The sequence below is a fragment of the Anopheles coustani genome, chromosome 2 (assembly GCF_943734705.1).
Source record: "Anopheles coustani chromosome 2, idAnoCousDA_361_x.2, whole genome shotgun sequence".
In the NCBI taxonomy this organism is placed as follows: Eukaryota; Metazoa; Arthropoda; class Insecta; order Diptera; family Culicidae; genus Anopheles; species Anopheles coustani.
The window spans coordinates 89,417,139-89,438,318 of NC_071289.1; the positions used below are offsets into that span (position 1 = coordinate 89,417,139).

At 48.3% G+C, this 21,180-nt stretch overlaps 2 protein-coding genes and 1 long non-coding RNA gene across 3 annotated transcripts in view; 2 read left to right on the forward strand and 1 right to left on the reverse strand.

The window, feature by feature from the left end:
• Window positions 1-10,561, forward strand: part of LOC131261847 (uncharacterized) — a 43,602-nt gene extending 33,041 nt beyond the window's left edge. The window contains exon 3 of the long non-coding RNA XR_009178208.1: window positions 10,437-10,561. This is a non-coding gene — a long non-coding RNA (uncharacterized LOC131261847). The remainder of the gene's footprint in view (window positions 1-10,436) is intronic.
• Window positions 10,562-10,564: 3 nt separating this feature from the next.
• Window positions 10,565-12,637, forward strand: LOC131265288 (protein windpipe). Its single transcript, XM_058267549.1, has one exon. The coding sequence runs from the start codon at window positions 10,565-10,567 to the stop codon at window positions 12,635-12,637; it is 2,073 nt and encodes a 690-aa protein (XP_058123532.1).
• Window positions 12,638-15,189: 2,552 nt separating this feature from the next.
• On the reverse strand, window positions 15,190-18,347 carry LOC131261834 (uncharacterized). Its single transcript, XM_058263675.1, has 4 exons — window positions 18,174-18,347; window positions 16,786-18,108; window positions 16,464-16,723; window positions 15,190-16,402 (listed from the first exon to the last, which is right to left on the reverse strand). The coding sequence occupies exons 1-4, from the start codon at window positions 18,345-18,347 to the stop codon at window positions 15,328-15,330; spliced, it is 2,832 nt and encodes a 943-aa protein (XP_058119658.1). The 3' UTR covers window positions 15,190-15,327.
• Between the last annotated feature and the right edge of the window lie 2,833 nt (window positions 18,348-21,180).

A 21,180-nucleotide genomic window follows, 5' to 3' on the forward strand; every position in this document is an offset into this window, starting at 1 on the left:
ATAGTGGCGATTTGTTGTTACTGATTTGTTCTGGTTCGTGAACCCCACCACGGAAGGAATTTACCGCAGAGAGGAGGCAAAACAAATTGGTTTAACGCCAGCGGATCGAGAATGGGTTTTTGCGAGAAGAGTTGGTTCAATCGACGGCTTAACAATTGCAGTTAAAATTGATGTCTTTCCCTTGGCGCAATCAACATTATTTCATAACTGCAGCTGGGTGGCGATCAATTATGGCGATATCTCAATGTAGTTAAGATTTTTTTTTTGCGGTGGTTACTGCAACAAATCAGGTTAATTTTGTCGAAAACGTTTCGAGTAATGGAGGATAAAACATGTCTCCCAAAAATACTACCATGCAATCTTTCTAATCCACCCGATAAGATAACGGGTTTGCGGCCATCGCAACGGAAGGACCTTGCTTTGTGGTTTTATCTTCAATACCGCAGCCGGGCGTTTTCGAACTTGAAAACGAAACCCTTTTGCGAGTTGAGTTTCAACATAGTTCCTATGCTGTTTTTTACTCCCTACTAGAGTATATCTCACCTTGACAGCATTGCGCAAGTTCCTTGTACGAGAACCCAAAGTGTGTGTGTGTGTGTGTGTGTGTGATTGCAAAGTTAGGCTCTTTTTTTGGGAGGGTTTCATCACTGAAATCGGAGACCAACCAGCCTCGAGTCCGATGAGGTGACGCACCTGTTGAGTGACGAGTGGGTATTTTATCGTCCCCCCCGAGGTCTTGGACATCGAGGTCCTCTAGTTCGGGTGGTTATGGATGCACGTGTAAATTAGTGCAGGGTAGCATTGTTTTCTCGGCCCCAATGTAACACCTTTCACCCTGTACCTACCAAAGGTCTGAATCGAAACCAACCCCGTTCGAACGGACAGTTGCTAACCCCCCTCCTCCTCCTGGTGGAAAATTGATCTACCTCGGATCGCCTCGGGGCGTTCCACCGAGAGGCGAGGGTATCACGCCACCGTCGGAAATCCGAGATCAGGTGATCGCGGGTTGTTAGTCGGTGTCGGAGTAAAAACAACGCGCCCGGTGACGGCGATGCTCGTCTTCGCGATCTGAAGGCTGTGAAATTGCCGCTAGTTAATTAGGGTCATTAGCAATTCCGTGCGGGGCCCGGAAATTGAATGCCCGGGTGAGGTGTTCAGGTTTCCTGCTTCGCCGATCGGCGCAGGGTCCGGTGCGGCTCGATGTCACCCGTCAGCAGAAACAACTGAGGTGTTAAGCGGCGAGGCAGTTGTTACCATACCCTAGGGATTTTACTGAACGAGGAGTGCGCACCAATATCTCTCGTTCTTGGGATGGCCAATATCCTGAACGTCCCAAGGTGTGCGCTAAGATTGTTCCGTGGGGTTTGACATGACGCGTCAGAAGAGTTTCAAAATTAACCTGCAAACCCATAATTTATGAATCACATTGTACCATTTCAAATCCGCTTCTCTTTGCCGGAAAGATCACGAAAAAATGTGAATTAAACGCATATTTACGCCCTCGTAGATCCTTTGTCCCCTCGAGGGTTCGACCGTAACGTTTACTGGATGAATGTGTGGAAGGATACGTGACGATTAACGAATGCCTTGTCATCGTAGTGTTCCTTTGTCTGCCAAGAGTACCAATTTTGTATGTTGGGAATCATGCAGATATTTTTTCCGTCAGAAGCTGTCAGAGTTCTTGAAAAGAACTGTCAGCGTGTCGGTAGTCTGGTGGAAGAAAGAAGAAGGATTTATTTTTAATTTCATATGCGATAGATTCCTATTCCGAGAAACTCTCTTGTGCAGTCGTCTTATCTCTTCATTATCTAATAATAGAAAAGAGACACAGAAAATGGTTTCTTTTTGATAAGCGGCGATAAGCAAATTGCGGCTACACCTGTGAGTGCTTTTCGATTAGATACATTTTCAATATTCAAAAGTCAAGGTTGTTATCGCTTGTATCGGGGGGGAAAACACGTCACCCGTCACGTTATCGTTCACGTCTAATCCAAACATCGTCGGCCCAGCCGCTGCATTGTTGCATAAGTTGCACCCCCTTTGTCGCAGTACGCAAAAGGGTTTATTTGCTAAGGGGTTGATAAATAATTGTGTTTAACAATATTACCTCTAAACTGTTGCGCTCTTGTCACAGGAGGGGGCCATCGGGGTCTAGGGTCCGGTTTGCAATGTCTAGCTTTATGTTCTGCGACAACTTGCGAACAACGTTCACAGGATATCAACGCCATGTTTTCCAGTCGCTCAATCGACGACAAGCCGGCCGCTTTAGGGTCGACAAATGATTGAGCTGACCACCGGAGGTGTTCGAGAGGCGGAGTTAATCAGAATCCGAAGCAGAACGTTGAAAAGAACATGCATATGGCTAACCATCAACCGATCAACACTTGATGATCGAGCGATAAACTGTTATGGCGGGTAAATAATAACATAAAATAAAGCATGAAACACGACGGGAAGTAGGAGTGTAGAGCCGGTGCGTGTCCGCAACACGTCACCGGATGGTGTAAGCGTTTAATTATGCAAATTGTTTAATTATAATCCGGCGTTTGCTCGCGACCCGGCTGACCCGCTCCGACGGTGAAGGTGTTTAGACGCGTCAACTTGGCGCACCGAATTCGCTCGGAATTCGCTTTGAGATGCTTTCGTTGGAGGGATTATGCTTTAGAAGGTTTTGTTTTTGTTCCTGTACAACCTGTATTCATCATGGGATACGGTATTGGGTTATCGTTGTACATCTCGACAGGTGATAATAATTACATGTTGTTTGCTATAGCACCTCTCCGAAGAAATGCTCATGTCGCTTCGGAACAGGAATGAATCTTTAGTTGCACTTTTTTTCTGAAACCTGAGCTCTCTAACGGAAAAGTTGAGTTCAGTGCAGGCCGGGCGAATGCGCATGTATGTTTATTTAAATTGGATACCTATGTTTTGATATGATAACTAGAAAGGTAAGGAGAAAGTAGGCCCTACCAAAGCGTCGACAAAACAGGTATTAGGTCGTCATATAAATAGGGCAATTCGGAAAAATTGATTTAACGGAATCAATCCGTTCGTACGGCGGGACATGGGAACCCCAGGAGAAACGAGGAGTGGTACAATAAAAATGTTCTCAATGTAGCTTTCGACGCTGCGAGGGTCGAACCCGTGGCGCACACTACGTTATGTTTATGGGTGCGTAGGTACAAGCACAACATATTGCATATAATAATTGACTCATTTGACCGGGCATGTGAAACATTTGACTTGGCAGTGAAAGTGTGCGGGTTCTCTCCGCGCCAAAGATCGGTTTCTCAGCGGCTCACTTTCTGTGATCGTTTTCCGGGCGGCCAGCCGGGAGGGAAATTAATCGCGCAAAAAGAAGGGGCACATAAAAGTTGTACACAATCGTTGTCCGACGCCGCGCGAACGAAGCGTTTCGTTTTTCCCCGCGAGGAAGAAGTTTATAAACCGTCGTCGCATGTGTGCCCGCTGGCCGGAGTTGGCGTGATTATATTTTTGCACAGAAATCCGGCCATAAAATGTGTCCCCCCCTGCCCTTTGGGGATGCGGGGGGAGTTGGCCGTGCCGAGGTACGACTGAAGAGCTTGGCCGGTTTGAAAATCTCTCGGCTTTATTTTAGGGCAAGCACGAAATCAGCACCGCACGCGGGATCTGCAATCAGGAACCGTCGAGGAACCCCGATCCCCGGGAAGGAAGGAAGCCGAAACCGAAACATTTTAATTACACTGTTTCACTGGCAGGTGGCGCTCGTGGCGTGGAATCGTCTTTCCCGCCTTGGCGCTGGAGGCAAGTTCTCTTCTCGGATTTCCTCGGCTAGGATTAGTTTTCGTGCTTCCGTCCACTTATCTCGCGTGGCGTGGCTTGGCATGCTCCGGTGCCGGGATCCGTAAATCTTCTGCACTGGTTCGAGGTTGAGGGCCTCGGCCGCAAGGCATTTGTTCGCGCAAAAAGAGGCGACGCCGACGGGCGACGACGGCTGGTAACAACTTTCTAAAGCAATAAATTTCTAAAACTTGAGCTAAATTCAGCCCCAGCTCCCTTTGGATCGGAGCAGCAACCTTCAACCGGCGGAGGCCTTTCTCCGAGGAGTTCGGTCGCTAATTGAATGCTGCGATGATTTGCAGGCGAGTGCAAATCTTTTCCCGGAAAACTCGGATGAAGCTGAAAGGAAAGGGGAGAAAGGGGTGGTTCGTATGTGTGTGGCATTTTATGAGAAGCAGATTAGCAGATGATCCACTGCATGGCAGAGTGTACCAAACATGTGTATCCGTGTCGAAGGCTTATGGTGAGACCATATGGGTCACAAGGCAAGACTTGGCGGTAGTTGTTCTCCCATGACAATCGTCTGTAGACGCGGCCACGGTTGAGTTGCAAGCGTCCTCATTCCAATTACTCACATCTCACTGCTGGGTGAAAAAACCAACGCGATATCGTTGAGATTTATGTAGTTGTCGTAACTTCTGTGCGAATTCTGGAGGGTTTCCATCATGACACTATGACTTAAAATAAACTCCCGGATACAAACGGGGTTCTTCGTTCCCTTGGTGACTTCATTCTTCTGCTAGGTTCGCATCGTGCGGATTCGTAGAAACTGTTAACCTTCGAGGGTGAAGGAGGCGATGTGCTGATAGCGATTGATAAGATACGCACCAACATCCAACGGGCCGCGAGTGGCAAAGGCATGACTTAATCGAGATACTCCCGTTGACTCACGTCCTGCCCCGAAGTGTCACGCGGGTGTTTGCATAATTATTGAGCGGCGGTACTATTTCCACAAGATGTTTGCGCGAGCCCCATTTGTCGCGACTCTTCCACGTCCCGCCCCATCTCTGAAGTGTGGTCGATCACGTTTTGGCATCTCCAGTCTTGTTTGTTTGTGCATCCTCAAAAACACGTGCAACCGCTGGAGGTGTCAATTGGCTGGTGGAAGGGATGTCCGGTAGATTTTTCTTATTATTTGCGAGATTTGAAAAAATAGTTTTGCTTGCGTAAATCCCAAAGAAGTAAAAAAGCTCAAGCAATCACGGTAGGACTGGTGGTAATGGATAGGCCTAACAGATAGCACGTTACAAATTGTACAAATGAGGCAAAACATTTTATCGTTCACTTCCGGAGTGAACGCGGCGCTACCTTCTTTACCGATCGTACGATCGACGCTAAATCGCTTCTCGGAAGGGGCCGCCTTGGCTGACCCGCTGAGGTTGAAGGTAGAATGCCCCTTAGATAGTAATTAACTAGCTAATTCCGTAACAGAACTTGATCTTGCGACGAAATGTGATGGAATCTCGGAAGTTAATCGGTCCGATGCGAGTTCCTCCACAAGCGGCACGAGTTCTGAGACTTGGAGGGAGCGTGGAGGTTCCCGGCCTGACGTTCCGCGATATTTCGCACGCGGTTTCATTTACGTGAGCAGCACACTGACGGATGGCGTGACGAGTGGCAAGACGATCCGGGGCGAATAAAAAAAGAAAAAGTCAACACGTGAGCGCCCGGAGATCGCCGGTTGCGCGATTGCGTGCCTATGTTGATTAATGGGACCTGATGGACGGTCCAGGGCCCAGCACCTTGAAGGTGTGATGTTCGTACGTACGAGCAAAATTACACACCTCACACACAGAGGCTGTAAATTCTTGTGTGAAACTGAGTGCATTTTTTGTATTCCAAACTGTCAAAACTCTCAAATGTAAAAATGTTGTGTCGGCGATGAAACCCCTTTTTCAGCCGAAAGATCATCCTCCGCCAATTGTTGCTTCAATCAAGTCCGACCGTATCGGATCCAACCATTCTTAACACATCATCCGCGGTTTTGCATAAAACTCCGCGCTCTTTTCGCACCGAAATGAAAGGAATGTGACATATTGAGGTACGGAGGTCCGTTTAAAGTCCACTTACGGTCATCGTGGTTACATGCATTCAAGTCCACGCATCTCCTACATCGAGAATGTCCACGTTGTGTGCATATTGTGAAACGTTAAACGCATTACCATTTTCTCCCACCCTTCGTGCTGGGGTCATCGGTTGGGAAGGTTTTCCCGTGTGCCGTTTTAAGCTCCGTGCTCTTGATCTTTAAAACGTTCCGAAGACTTCCGCGTCCTTCGCTCGGTTTGTCCGGTTTGTTTCAAGATCCTTGGCAATCGTAGCCCCTTTTGACAGGAGGTCACGGGAACGAAGGCATTTCTCGCTTTGCGCCCTCCCGTTTTGGTGTGCTGAGGTTTTTTTCCTTTCTTAGTAAAAGAATGTCGTGAGATGTCAAATTTGCCTTCTCATGCATTTCCTTTGATCTTAATTATGTTCTAAAAATGGTTCGAATATACATTGCGGGTTAAGCGCTATCCTTGCATGAAGTCGTCAGGTTTTCACAGTTCACAGTTGTGGACAACACGATATTTATTTGATGCTGTAAAGCGAATTCAAATAAACAGATGTTTTATTTCTAGTTCAAAATTATGCTAGTAAACGTTGGACATTTCTTATGAAATCAAGTCTTAGTTTACTAAAAGTTATAAAACATTATAAGAAATTAAATAATGTAAATAGCACATAAGAAACGTAATGGATTCGTTTGAAATACATTGTTGGAGCTGAAATGAAACTTAGTAAAATCGTTTGATACATAAACATATTAATGCTATTTTATTTTTTACTAAAAGTTGTCAAAAATGACATGAGATAAAAATGACATAAGAAAAATAATGGATTCGTTGGAAATACTACATTGTTGGAGGAGAAATGAAACTAGATAAAATCGTTTGATACATAAACATATCGTCTATAAATACCCCCCGGTTCTGGGTTGATTGCAATCAAAATCCCCCATACATTTAATGTGTACTTTGTCAAGCATCATTTATCATCTGTCTTGAGTGTCATTCCGATGTAGTTCCTTACGCCCGTTTATGCGCGTATGTCAACTACGCTAGACGGGGGGACCAATTATTGCCCTCATTATGTTCCGCGAAAGGAATGTTTTGTGGCCGCGCGAGGATGGTCAATTAAACTGTAGAAGCAAATCGTTCGTTTGCAAGCGCACGAGCAATAAATCGGACGAAAGGGCACGGTGTTGAGGGATATTTTGTACTTACTTAGGATGGCCCAAAGTCCCTCGGGGAAGGGGGGGCTGAGAAGTGGTTCCAATAAAAATTGCACTGCGTACCAATGTCACGGTCACGGTCCCCGGTGGTTGGAGTGTTGACTGCAGTGAACCAATAACATCCACCAGAGTCATGGCATATAAACAGTCCACCCACTGGGACGGCGTCCACAAATCGTTTCCTGTTTTCCTTGCCTTTTTTTTTTAACCGGATCTTCCCTCCTTCTTGCAGCAGCCCTTCGAACGGGTTGGTTGTTTGTGTTGTCCCTCTTCTCTCGTGGTCAATGGCTGCGTTGAACGTTGATTGTTGTTTTGATTAGGGCAAATAGTGGATGATCGTTATGTATGGTAATAATCGGTAATGCTCGGACAACATCTCGCATCTCCTGGTCTGGTACGGGGTAGAAGTGACGCGTGACATCGACGTCCCCCTCCCTCGGCGATGGAATCAACGGTCTGCTTCGGTCAAATTCTCGTCGACTGTCGTCGGTACGGCTTGCCGTACCCGGTACATTAGAGCAAATGAATGGCAAGTCCGGAGTCTCCGGAATGTAATCGAAGATGCTTTCGAGATGTGTCTAATGACGCTCCATTAGCTTCAGCCCGACTGTGGAGCGAGCGTCTCGGCGTCGTCTTCTTTTCGGACCGGCGATAAGAAGTCTCCACATTTTTTCTGCGCTACAGCTTCTGCCAGCTTTATTTATTGAAGTCAATTGAATAACTTCGCTTCAATGATGATGCGATTAAAAAGTATGCCAGCCGCCAGCAGGTCGAGAACGAAGGATACTCCAAGAGCTCCTCCAACAAAGTTGCGTTCAAGAATCGATTTTCAAACAGCTCGATTGTATTACTCACTCGTCTCGTTTAGTCCACCAATGTGTTTTATTTTTTTCTCGTCCCAAACTTGACTCATTCCTTTCAAAAACTCACACGGGTAGTGTATTGCAATTCGCCATTTTCACTCGGATGTCAAACGGTGTCCCGGGGGACCTGTCCGTCAAACCTGACCGCCATGTGATATGACCTTGAATGACGGTTTCTTCCCCTGGGTCTGCGTGTGTGTGTGGGTGTGTGTATCGAAACGCTCCTGTACGGATTCTGTCACGTTTCCTGGCGCCCAACGTCAACCTGCTCGGATTTTCGCCTCCCTCCTTCCTTTGGCGTCTTTTTCCCTTTTTGTTGCCGGTTGTTGTCAAATTTGTTGCACACAAACACGAGACACTCGAGAATGGCAAGTGCACGAAGTGTACTACGTGTGCGACGAAGTGATAGATGAAGAAGAAAATCCTGGGGGAATGTATTTCTGGTCGGATGAGGTAAAATTTTCCTTTCGAACACACTTTTCTTTCACTTTCGCGAGCCCCGTGCAGTTTTTGGTGCAGCGGATTCCGGATTGGGGTGGGCTGGCGCCCAGACATGGAAGGGGTGCGTTGGGCTAGAGGGAATGTACCCGGACGCGGGAGGAGAACGGCCGTCAAATGCCGATGGCAAATGGCAGCAGCGACAGTGACCTTTCCTTTTCGGTGTGCGTTTCGGTGGCCGGATGTTTATTTATTTGATTTTCCGTTTGTTTGCGGCTATTCTTAGCGAAGGAAACCTCACAATTAAGCAGGTTTGCTTGCTTTTGCTGGTGGTGGAAAGCGATGGGGTTGCATTTGCGCCAGCGCGTACAGATTGCATCGGGCCAAGAGTTGACGACGACGACAATTACTGACACCGAAACGACGCTAGATGTGACCGACCATCCTTTTGGTTCGGAGCGTTCGAGTTTGCAAAGTATACAGTTTTCTTTTTCCCCAGTTTTTTGTTTGTTTCGCCTCACATTGGGGCTTCTCTTATCTAACGTTAGCAGAGGAGGTGGCGCCGACACTGACCGCGCTTTAATGTTGCCCTCGATCGGACACATATTCGGGCCATTGCACGAAGCAGACACCGACCCACCATTTTACGTACCATTCTCGACGTTGTTGGCAGTTCATGGTGGGAGCGATAAAAATAAATTGTCGTTCAATGAATTGCGCAAACTAGGTGTCCCCGGAACCCACCCCCGGGGGGGTGGGAGGAAAAGCTGGGAAACGGTTCCGATACATGACGTCCGCACTGGCGCAAAACATCAGCGACCGACCGATGATCGGCCTTCCACCCGACTCACACGGGCGGCATTGAAAATGAAAGCGGTTCTGCAAAAAGCGAAAACTCGTTGCGGCTTTCCAAATGATTCGTTTTATGGTGATTAAAGGAAGCGCAAGTTTTTTCTGGGACGCGGGGAGGGAGCGAGAGAGAGTGAGAGACCATTGGGAGGAATTTGGGATGGAGAAACTATCCATCCGCTGGCCTTAATCTCTTGGATTTGAGTGGGTAATAAATGTTTCTTCTAATAAAATATTACCTATTAATTTATCGCTTCCAACATAGTTCGTCAGTTCATAAAATAGTCCCAAGTTATGGAGAATATACTTTTTTAAACAAAGTTATGCTATGCGATGAAACATTGCTTTGTCGAAAGACCAACATTTATAAACACACTTATTCTCATCGGTAAAACGAAGCGATGTGATGTTGTTGAATGTGGCGCAAAGTGTTATTAGTGATAGAATAAAATTGGAAAAGCTGTAAATGAAACGCACCTAATGAACGATCTAACACGATCTAGCTACGATCTGGCATGAGCTCTTGGGTTGCCAAGGGCACCGAGGGCACAAGTGGTGCAATGTAAACACTCTCCGCCGTAGGTGTTACGAATCGACTAATTTCACCTCGGCCTGTTGCCCTTGAACTCTGGATAATGATTTATTTCTCGAGCAATGATTTATGCGTCAATTTTCCACGAAATGCTGTTTATATTCACGTTTGGCATTCGTTTTAGTACCGCTTGTACTTCCACCATCGTTCGTTTCAAATAGGAAGATAAAGTCCAGACCAAGCTATTGGAACGCTTCACTTCCGCGCGTACTCTCAGTATCTCTCATCCGGAATGTGGAATCCGGACCCTTTTGATGAGTTTTTTTTTTTTTTTTTTTGGGAATATAACCGACCATTTTCTTCACTGACCCTGGGAACGCTGAAGTACTGATACGTGTCTTATCAGCACTTCCTAATAATCGATAACGCCTTCTGCTGATAGGAACACCCATGCGAGGAAGCAGCTCAAGTGTGTGCACTTGTCGCAAGCGAGTTCGATCGTCGGAACATACGGTGGTCACGGCAGCGTAACGTCCACCACCAGTTCGTTATCTTTTCGTTTCTCAACGTTTTCGGTCCGTTTTTGGTGGGTTCCCGCGGGGCTACACCCTTTAGGTTTTTTTTCGGGCGAGTGAATAATGTAGTGTTTCATTTCTATTTCCAGCGAGACTTCCGGCGTGTGTGGGAAATAGTTCCAGTTCCCGTCGAGAGCCAGTTAGAGGCTGTGGAGAAACGATGATGGGCAGCGAAATGTTGAGGAGGCAGTGTTACGGGATGGTTTTGTTGGTGCTGATGGCCAGCGTCCTGTGGAGCCCGGTGTCCCTTGCGGAGTCAACGACGACGGGCGAACAGTGTCCACAGGAGTGCAGCTGTGATGCCGACGCCACGATCCGGTGTAGTGGCGTGGCCGGACTGCGTGGTATGGACAAATCGCAACCGATCGCGCGGCTGGTCCTGTCTGGGTTGGAGCTGACCAAGATACCGGCATCGCTGGAGAACATGCGCAACATCACGGAGCTGGATCTGTCGGCGAACCGCCTGTCGGAGGTGAACCACCTGGGCAAGCGCGTCCGGAAGCTCAATCTCAGCCACAATCGCATCACGTCGGGCAAGCTGGCCCGCATTCCACCGTTCGTGGAGTCGCTCAATCTGACGCACAACGAAATCACGCACCTACCGCTGCACCTGATGAAGCTGAAGAAGCTCCGGTACATCGAGCTGGCGAACAACCCGATCAACTGCACCTGCGAGACGCTGCACATACGCAACTGGCTAACGTCGCGGCACGTGTGGTCGGACGAGCACATCAAGTGTATGGCACCGGCGGAGTTTAAGGGACGACCGTGGCTGCAGGTGCGCCAGTCGGACGTATGCCACCCGTCGGTGGTGGAGGAACGCAAGGGGGGCTACAACTGGGACGACTACGAGGACGACAACGAGCTGATGCTTGGCGATCAGCCGCATCACGCTGCTGCGAACGAGGACGACGATCAGGAGGACGATCTCCACTCGGATTTTTTGCCCGTGAATCGCGAGAAAGTGAAACGTCAGGAGCCACTGATCGTCGAGGATAACAACGAGGAGGAGGAGGGTGACGAAGCCTCCGGACACGGACCAGCGCTTGGAGAGCCGAGCATTTCAGCGGAGGCCCGTGCGAAGGTGTTCGATAATCTGGTAGCTGCCGACGATGGAAGTGGTGACGATAGTCCAAGCTTACGAACCCACACCGAGAAGCAGCCGGAAGAGAAGAACGCCGGGGAGGATGAGGACTCCACCGACGATGGAAGTGGCAGTGGCGGTGGTCTTCTGCCCAGCTTTATTGGTGCCGTTGAAACGGGTTCCTTTGACATCACGTCCGAAACGATCCCCGTCGACGATGGTTTGGAGGATGTGAAAAAGGACGAGGAAGAAGAATCACCCCTCGGATATCCGACCGTGAACGGGAATTTGGGAATTTTCGTCGATGAGACGAGCTCACCGACTTCGGCGACGACTGAGGAAACTGCCACGGAGCGGCAGAACGAACGTGTAATGCTGGGAGGGGCCATGGGAGGGGTGAAAGTGGGTGACGCTGAAGGAGGTGCTTCAGTGATTGCTGATGAGTCTGAAAGAACGGCGGCAACTCAACCGGAGGAAGACAACCGCAATACGTACATCCTGCTGGCGATCCTCGGCATCATTGTGGTATCGTTGATCGTGATGGTAGTGTGCAAGCGCAAGCCGGACTCGCGCAACCGTCGTGGCAAATACGACGTGGAGACGGCCAACCAGGGACGCGAGTTGAAGGAGATGAATAAAAACCTGCTGGAGAAAGCACCGGGCGATCGGAATGGCCATGGTGTGGCCGGTGGAGGTGCGCCCGAGCAGGCGCCACTGATGGGCAAGAGTGACTACGACAAGGTATTCGGCGATCCCAAGAAGACAGCCTTCACTCCCGTGAAACCGCAGCGGACCTCGCTGGAAAAGCCCATGGAGTCGTTCAAACCGATCCCGGCGGAACGCACCGGTGGTCGGGGGCCCGAGTCGGACAACAATAACACGACGACACTACCGAATGGGAACGGAGCGCTGCACAACGGTGGCGAGCAGGTGCACAAACCGCCGGCCGTGCCGGATGCGACCGACTCCGACGGCCATCTGCTGGCGGAACCGCCGATGGAGTCACCCCGCTCGAAGCGCTACAGCCCCATCTACGTGCCTACCTCGCCCAAGTCGGACCGCTACAGTCCGGTGTACTCGCCCGAGACGGGACGGGTGAAGATCAAGCTCACCGAGACGCCCAAACCGAAGACGCCGATCCTGGTGACGAGGAGTCGCTCGCGGGCCGGCGAAATCATCACCACAATGGACGACCAGAAGTTCTAGGGACGCCGCACGAGCGGCGGTGGGAGCTCCATGCGCAAACCCCCGGAGGCCTCGTGACACTCCGTCGAGGCGCCCGCGTTGTGGCTCCTCGTGACCGTGCGTGACGTCGATGGTGGCGTCTTCCGCCCTCCTCGGGGCTTGCGGGCCTCGCAGACTCCCCGTTCCGTTATCGTTCGACCATCACCGTAGGGACATCGACGAGGGGACTAATCTTAATCCCGGCGCGCAAAGTGGTGAGAGAAGCCGGGAGCCCAAAAATGCGTCGCATCGCCCTTGTCTAAGCCATCGTATCTAATGCCCCGTACTAAGCCGAGGTACCGAGGTTGCGCGACGTCACGGGGATTGAAGATCCGATTCGTTGTTTGTTTGTTTTTAATTCCATCACCCCCCTCCTCCCATCACCTATCCCCCGCGACTCCTCCATCCGTGACCGCTATAGGGTCGCCGGTTTTCGTGAAGCACAAACACCGCGAAAAAACTCATCGCATTAGTGCCTATATTATTCCTCGTTCTGCAACCAAAGTCTTCCCTTCTTTTGTATTTTTTTTCTCCTCCCCCTTGGACTGGACGTTCTAACCCTTGTGCGGTTCGTTGCCTTTTTTTTTAGTTTTGTTTTGTTTTAGAGCGTGATCGCGAACGATTTTGCTATTCTATATTGCTCTATCGCAACTTCGTCAGAGAAATTGTACATAGTCTTTAAGGAGGATGGATGGAAAGAAGCGAGAACTTACTTCCGCCCCTCCACACACACACACAACCCGCACCCCCCTAGAGAATAGTACCGACCTGGTGGCTGGTTGTGGGCAGCTGGGGGAGGCAGGGGGAGAGCGCCCGCGCGTGTAGACATTCGTCTTGAAAATTTGCCAAATCGCCAATCGCCGCGTCCGAATGGTGAATGTCTAGCCGCGTAACGAATGAAAGAAACAAAAATCAGAAAACCCCGCAAAACAAAAAATACGGGGGGAAAACCATTAGCGTGTAACGAAATGTAGTTCGAAAACGAGGCTGAGGGCCGTAACGACGACGACGAGCCTTTGGCTTCAGCATTACGAAGCAGCAGCAGCAGCAGCAGTCAGGAAGGAAGGAAGGATAGGACCGAGGTGGTCCGATGCAGCAAAGCCTCGCTGAGGGCGGGCAGAAAGCAGAGAGACGCAACAACAGGTGGCTGCAAGTCTTTACTAGTTCATATCACCAGTCGTTCATCATAGGAGTAAGAAACGGCCGTTATGATTAATGTTATAAAATGTTTCGTTCTCTTCTTGTCGCTATATGGGCTGTTGTATAGGCGTTGTAAATTAAATTTCTGCTGAATGGAAGGTGTAAAGACGGTAATCGAAAAGCAGCCCGTAGAGAGATAGAGAAGCAAAGTAGGGAGTGTGACACGGGAAGTGCGAATATAGTTAGAATAATTGTAAACGACTGTAAGAGAAACAAAAAATAGACGAAATCAATTCACACGAAACCTCCAAAAGCCATGCGTCAATGGGTAGTGTTTTTTTCTTTCCATCCGCTTCTCGACCTAATGGTGTCCAGCATGGGACTGGGCTGGTCGTCCGTAGCAAGATTGAATACTAGCATACCTTCAGTTTCCATCTGCAGCACCGGCCCGTTTTTCTTATTTATGTTGACCTTTTGTTGTTGAAAGTGCTTCGTAGCGCGGGGTATGTTTTACACGATGTAGGGAATTTGCTTTAGGATCGCTTTTCGACGAGCTTCTAGTTAGTGTGTGCAGTGGGACCCCGGACCAACCGATGACGCATCGCGCAGGTGGCAGGCATTGGAGGAGGTGTTACTGTTGTAGGTAGTTTTTAAAGACAGGCTAAGCTAGTTATACATTTGGGAAGAGCTGAGCAGAAGGACAAAAGCGATAGGGTCATGATGGTGCCGTTTTCCCGGCTGCTTTCCGTTGTATGGACGATGCCACTGTTCGATGGTGTGGTGTGGTGGAGTGTATTTAAATTAACAAATAATTTATGCATCGATGCGTCGGAAAGGAAAAAACCACACTGCTGGGGAGGGAAAACAAAATTCGAACAATATATGACTGTCGTTTTATTTTGTGCTGTAATAAAGAAACTTATGAAAGAAGAAACATATAACGAAAGAGTATTCAACTGTTGATTTTATTGCGTTTGGTGAGAAACTGTATGTGATTGAAAAGTCCATTTCTAGTTTATTCTATTCAGAATCATTTGAAAAGGAAGTAATGAGTAATGCAAACGTTTAAATGAACAGGTGACTATAACGGTTTTTTCGAATTAATTTGAAATTTCAAAATCCGGAAATATTTCATTATGAATAATTCGTGCTTGAAATATTTCACAAATACAAGATAACCATATCTAAGCTGGTTGAATGCCCAAGGTAACTAAGGATTTAACAAACTCAAGCTAATTATAACAAAGCTAAACAATGTTTCAAATATAACCGTTGGTTTTATGAAAATTTAAGAATAAAATTTGTTGCTTCTCAATTACTGTAAGAATAAGGAAATATTTTGTGAAATCCACTTTCGAATGTTGGTAGTTATCAATGAAATCACAGAGTAAAATTCTAATGCTGTGTATTTAAAAAAGCATCGATTGCTCTTGTCGTGGGTACGTAGAATGTTTAAATATAACTACTAAATTGTGTCTATTTGGAACGATCTTCCTCTTAAGTAATTCTCTTGCAAACACGGTAAATTTGGTCTACTTTTTCAACTCTGATGGTTGTATTATTTCTATACTCACACTGCTGGTGGTTTCACTTGAATCGCTTATATTCGGTCGTGGATCATCCATCAGGTCCGCCGGCTGCAACAGCATCGGGTGTGTTCTGGAAGTAGATGGCTGTGGCTCGTTCGTGCTCGCAGGTGATAGGTTTTTCAGCATCGGTATGACGGCATAATCGTCCAGCTCGTCTACCAGTCGATGTTGGTCTGTCGGATCGAAGTAGTTTTCGACTAGATTGATATCGGAGGTACGCACGGTCCCAGGAATGGGAGGTGGTGATCGGTCCGGTACGGGTGGAAGTTTTCGGAAGCTCGACAGCAACGGATTGCGCCGTTTCGCATATGGGCTTGTCTTCCGGTCGGCGAAATCGGTAATCTCCTCGATGCTCCCGTTTGGATTGAGGTGCTGCAAAGGCTTCACCTTACGTTTGGCGTACGGACTGTGGCTGTGGGCGGTAAAGTTTTCGATCGGTGTGATCGGACCACTCTGGCTCGAGCCCACTCGTGGTGTCGCCGATGTTGACTCCCCCATCGGTCCCGAGCGACCACTTGCCGAGGACGGCTGATGCTGAAGACTGAGGATGTCGATCGAGTGGTAATGCAGTTCCTCGTCCTCTTCGCGATCTCTGTCCTCCAGTGTGACCGATCCGGACCGTCTTCTACCGCTTGTGTGTACCATCACTTCTGCTTCCGTGACCACACGGGTCGATGTTGGACGTTCGTAGATCGATTGAACCACCGCAGATGGGCCAGATGAAGTGTCTATCCGGCGGGAAAGAACATCTTCGCTACGTGTCCTCGATCTCTGGCGTAGCTGTATACGCTCCTCTTCGTCGTCGTCGTCATCTTTGGCATCGGTTCCGGAAGATCTACGATGGCGACGTCGTTTCTTCCGTTTACCACGCAACAGTAGCTCATCGAGGGAAGCGAACGAAGCGGCATCCAGCTTGGGCAATAGAAGCGCATCTTCGTAGCACGGCGGTCGGGATTCTCGAGCGTCGGGAGCGTTTTGTGGTGCATCATTTTGCAATCGGACGCGGTTTTCCCGGGCACTGGAAACAAAATGTCTGATATCTTTAACCGTTCCGAAAGGCGTCTTCATCCTATACTTACATTTCACGCAATTCCTGCAGGTTCTCAGCTCGTTCCCGCTCATCATTAAGTTTTTTCCGCGTGGAGATGAATTTTCTTATCGACGAAATGAGACAGCAAACACCGAAAAATGCCAGTATGGACACCATCAGCCAGGTCCAGACACGCTCAGCATTACCCATCGTTTCGTATGGGTACCAGACGGATCGGCACGCTCCCTCCCAAGAGGCTCCAAAGAAATCTTCCGGAGCATTACACTGCAGGTTCTTACGATCACCAATCTGCGGAAAGAAGCCAGTAGAGATTGAGTGTAACCGACAATTCCTATGGAAGTCTAACTTACCCGTCCCGGTGGATCGGTTAGGTATTGGAAAAACTGGAAAAAGTCATCACTCCGGCAGTCACAGCGCCACGGATTATCTCCGAGCCAGATTTCGCTGAGGTACGGATTCCGGTCGAAGAAGTCCACTCGAAATGGGGTCGTGAACCGATTGCCGGACAGATTGATCCTCGTGAGCTCGGGTAGGCCGGACAGTGTCGTGTTGCGAAGCGTCGAAAGTCGGCACATGCTGAGATCGAGCGTCTGCAGTGTACCGGAAGCGATCGTATCCGGGATGTCCGAGATGAGGTTGTTGGAGAGATCGAGCTCGATCAGCTCGCCCATCGCACCGAGCGCATCCCAGTCGACCGTGAGTATCTCGCACCAGCTCATGTTGAGGTAGACGAGCGAATCGGCCGCAATGCGGCTAAAGCGGCTGATGTAGTTGCGGCTCAGGTTGATGTGTGTCAGCAGGTCGTTGTTCTTGAACAGCTTGCCATCGACGCGCGATATCATGTTGAACGACAGGTCGAGCGTTTTTAGGTGCTTTAGCAGTCGGAACGCCTCCGGGTGGATGCTGTTGATCGAGTTAGACGAAAGGTCGAGATGCTCGAGCAACAGATTACCGTTGAACGATTCCCGTCCCAGCTGGCGTATCATATTTTCGCGAATGATCGCCGTCATGAGGTTCGGAAAGCCTTGCAAATCGATCGAGTCCATGTTGCAGTGGGACAGATTGATCTTCCGCAAGCTAGCTGATTGAACGTGCCCCATCTCGTTCGGTAGAACCAGCGAGAGTCGATAGTTTCGTGCCAGGTTGATCTCCTTCAGTGCAACTAAGCCGGAGAAAACTGACGGTTGAAGCGTGGAAAGCTTACAGCTATTAAGCTCTAGCTTCTTCAAACTCGTCGACTGCATGTCGGAGATGGACTCGATCGGATTCCCGGTGAGCTTCAAATGTTCCAAACTGCGCAGCCCCTGTATGACCTCCTGCCCAGATACCTTCGATATGCTGCACTCGCTCAGGTCGAGGTAGCGCAACGAAAGGCTCGTCAGAACCAAACTCTCGTCGTTGCTGGAGAAGCTGGTGAAGCGGTTCTTGGCTAGCCGGAGCTCCTTAAGGTTTCCCGCCGGCAACAGCAACCGGTTCGGATGAATGTCGGCCCAGTTGGAGATGTTGTTCTGGGAGAGGATCAAAATCGATAGCGACGACATTCCGTTCAGTGCGTCCTCCGGCAGTTCGGTGATCGCGTTCGCGGACATATCGAGATAATGCAGCCGGCGAAATTGACCCAGCTCGGCTGGTATCGTGGTGAACATGTTATCGGAGAGGTCCAGTATCTCGATCTACACAAAGGTGGAGTACTCGGTATAGCATTTTTTTCAAATGGGTGTGGGTAAGGATTACTTACGTTCATATCGACGAACACTGGCAGCTCGGTAAGTCCACGCCCAGAGCAGTCGACACAGGACATACTCTCTTCGCAGTCACAGTTACATGGCTCGGGACATACTTCCTGCCCAGCGGCTAGCAGGGCAAGTGTTCCAAGTAGGAATACTATCATAAACACTGGTTTTCTCTTCATTGTTGATCTATCCTGAAGGTTTATAAGAAAAAGAAATCACTACCCTGAGTTTAGACACTGTACAAACATTGAGAAGGCTTAAAAATCAGCTTCTTGCTAGAACTTAATTAACTTAACTTCCTGCAATATAGTAAAATTAACGAACTGCAATATTTTCCCAATTTTCCGTATCTTGCACATGGAAAAGAAAAACTCCACTGGGGAAAAAATCACTCCGTGAGTCATATACACTCCAGTCTCGTAACTCACACTTGATTAAACTAAACATTTGGTGTGTTTTTTTTTTCGACCATGCCCTTCTAATATTCTCCCCAGTTGTGTTTGTGTGTGTGTTTTGGTTTGGTGTTGGGGCTTCTCCTTTTGGGACACAACTAGCGGTTGCCCCATGGTGGAGCAGATAAGATAGCGATTATCGGTGGTGGGTTTCAGAGTTTACGAAACTTCTGCGCTATTGACCGTGATCGAACGAACGCGATGGATTTTTATCCAATCTAATTTTCTTCCATAGATTTGCACTAATAATCCTCGTTGCTCGTACTTTACACTCGTCCGTTGTATAACGTTACGTTGAATTATCGTTCCACAATAATAAAAATAATCGATCGTGAAATAATCGACCTTAAAGCACCCCGACACTTGCTATTACTCATCGTACACGTAATCTCGCGAGGCACTTGAGAATGGTTGTGTATTCTCGTTTAAAGCTCTGGTAATTGTCACCCACTGTGTTGTATATAACTTCTTCTAGATCACTTACATCGAAATATCACTAAAAGGCTTACTAAATGTCAAGTTAAGCTGTCAAACGAACGGTTTGCCTACGGTTAGCCATCGCCGGACGACGCTGGCACTAGTGACATGGTTGGACTGCGCGTTTGGAATGGTGTTGCTCACCTGCACAAGGGATGGGCGCGTTGATAAAGGTTAGCTGCAACGTTTGGGAATTTTGTTTTTACGATAAGATAAGCAAGTTGTTCGAAAAAGCTTTTCCGCTTCCAACTCACCACATTTTCGAGTTGCTTGCGAAGCTTCCCCATCGTTTGTGGTGAAGAAACTCGACGATGGGAATCAACTGTTCCCGCAGTGGATTTTGCGGGAGACGGTCGCTTCTGCGGCTTCTCAAGATTCTTGCTCACTCATTTCTGCCTTCCGTGGCGGAAATTAGGAAAATCTCCAGCATCCCATCGGCAACCGGCCGCTTAAGCATAAAGCCATAAATTGTGGCAAATCTGACAAATTCCGCTCATAAATTTATTAGCAGCAAACCGCAACCCATCGAAAACTCAATCAAAAAGGGCCTCCCGCACAAATCCCACGCATGATGATGGCGATAGTTTTTCACTTCCTCCACTCCCCAACCATGGGAGTGGGGAGTTTTTCCGGGACACTCCGGTCGGGGGTAAGAGTAAGACCGTGCGCTGCACCACCAAATGAGGCGGATGATAATTAAGTGAGCTTATGATTTTCTCATTGATTTTAATGAGCAGAAAATCGACCATCGCTCTGTCCCGGTCCCGGTTAAGGCTAACGGGCATTTTGGTGGATCATTTTGTGGTTCTGGTTTTTATGAGCCGTCCCATTTTCCGAGGCAATGAGCTCCGACGTTATCGGTCGGTGTACAACCGAGCAACATAATTGTATCACCGAAATGAATCGTGTTAATAATATTTCACCGGATGACATGGGGCATGGAGGGGTGGGTGCCTGGGAAGGAGGCAGGAGGAACGGGCAGTATCTGCGGCTGCGGAGAAAGGGAGGGCGCATTCTTGTCCGGCGCGCGTTCATAGCGGCACTCGGGTTCGGAAGAGTGTGTCCACCGTGTCGAGATTGGGGGTGAAGTGAGATAAATATAATCCCTCGACCGCCTTAAGACGTCCGGCGACAGAACGAAACGGAAATCCTTACGCCGGGAAAGTGATTTCATTGGGATAAATGAACGGAACCCTGCGGAATAGGACGAACGACATCAAAGGAGAGCTTCCAATAGTTTGATTTATTTTACAGTTTATAATAATTTAGTTTAACTTCTCTAGTCACATAAACAAGTTTTTTGTTTGATAAACATTAGTTCTGTTCTGGAAAACTTTTTGATGGAAATTTTACTTCTTTCTCATTCGTTAGAAATTTATGTAGATCTAGTATCGGAAAGACAAGATACTTGCTGGGCTTTGTTTTCCTTAAGACGCTTAATTCTGCTCGATGAATATTTCTTCTGAACGTTATTCTATCAAAATTGCAACATCTAATTATTTGTAAGCGGTTGAAACTATCGCCAATCATCTTTCGGGTGTCAATGTTTACTAGGAAAGCCTTCTTCTGTAGCCAATTTTTGTATAAGCATCATTTGGCCGTTGGGAAGAAAGTAATTTCCGTGGCTTACGTTAGAGTTTGGTGGGCATCTTTTGTTTGTTTATCTTTTATTACAAACAAAGGTTTTAAGGACAGGAAAACCGAAAAGGAAAGCAAGTAAGAGTGTCACAGATATGGAGAAAACTCCACAACACGTCTGCAGGAGCCGTTGATTGAACAATATCTATTTTATAGCCCTGTAAGCGAGTGCGGTTTCGTCCGCCGGGAACGGCCAAAATATGCAAATTAGAAAGCATTTCCCGGAGACGCGGTGTGCACATGATTACTGCGCCCGCGATACGCGAAGGGGTGGCGCAACCGTGGCGCTCGAAGTCCGTCCGAAGGAGTCGGCTCACGGTGGTTGATTATATCAGACTTGCTTTCCATTCTTTTCTTTTTATTGCTACTTCAGTGCTTCTGCACGCTCGGGCGTTCGCGCAATCTATGCATATGTCTTCCGGCGTGAGCATTCGCTTTTCCGTCG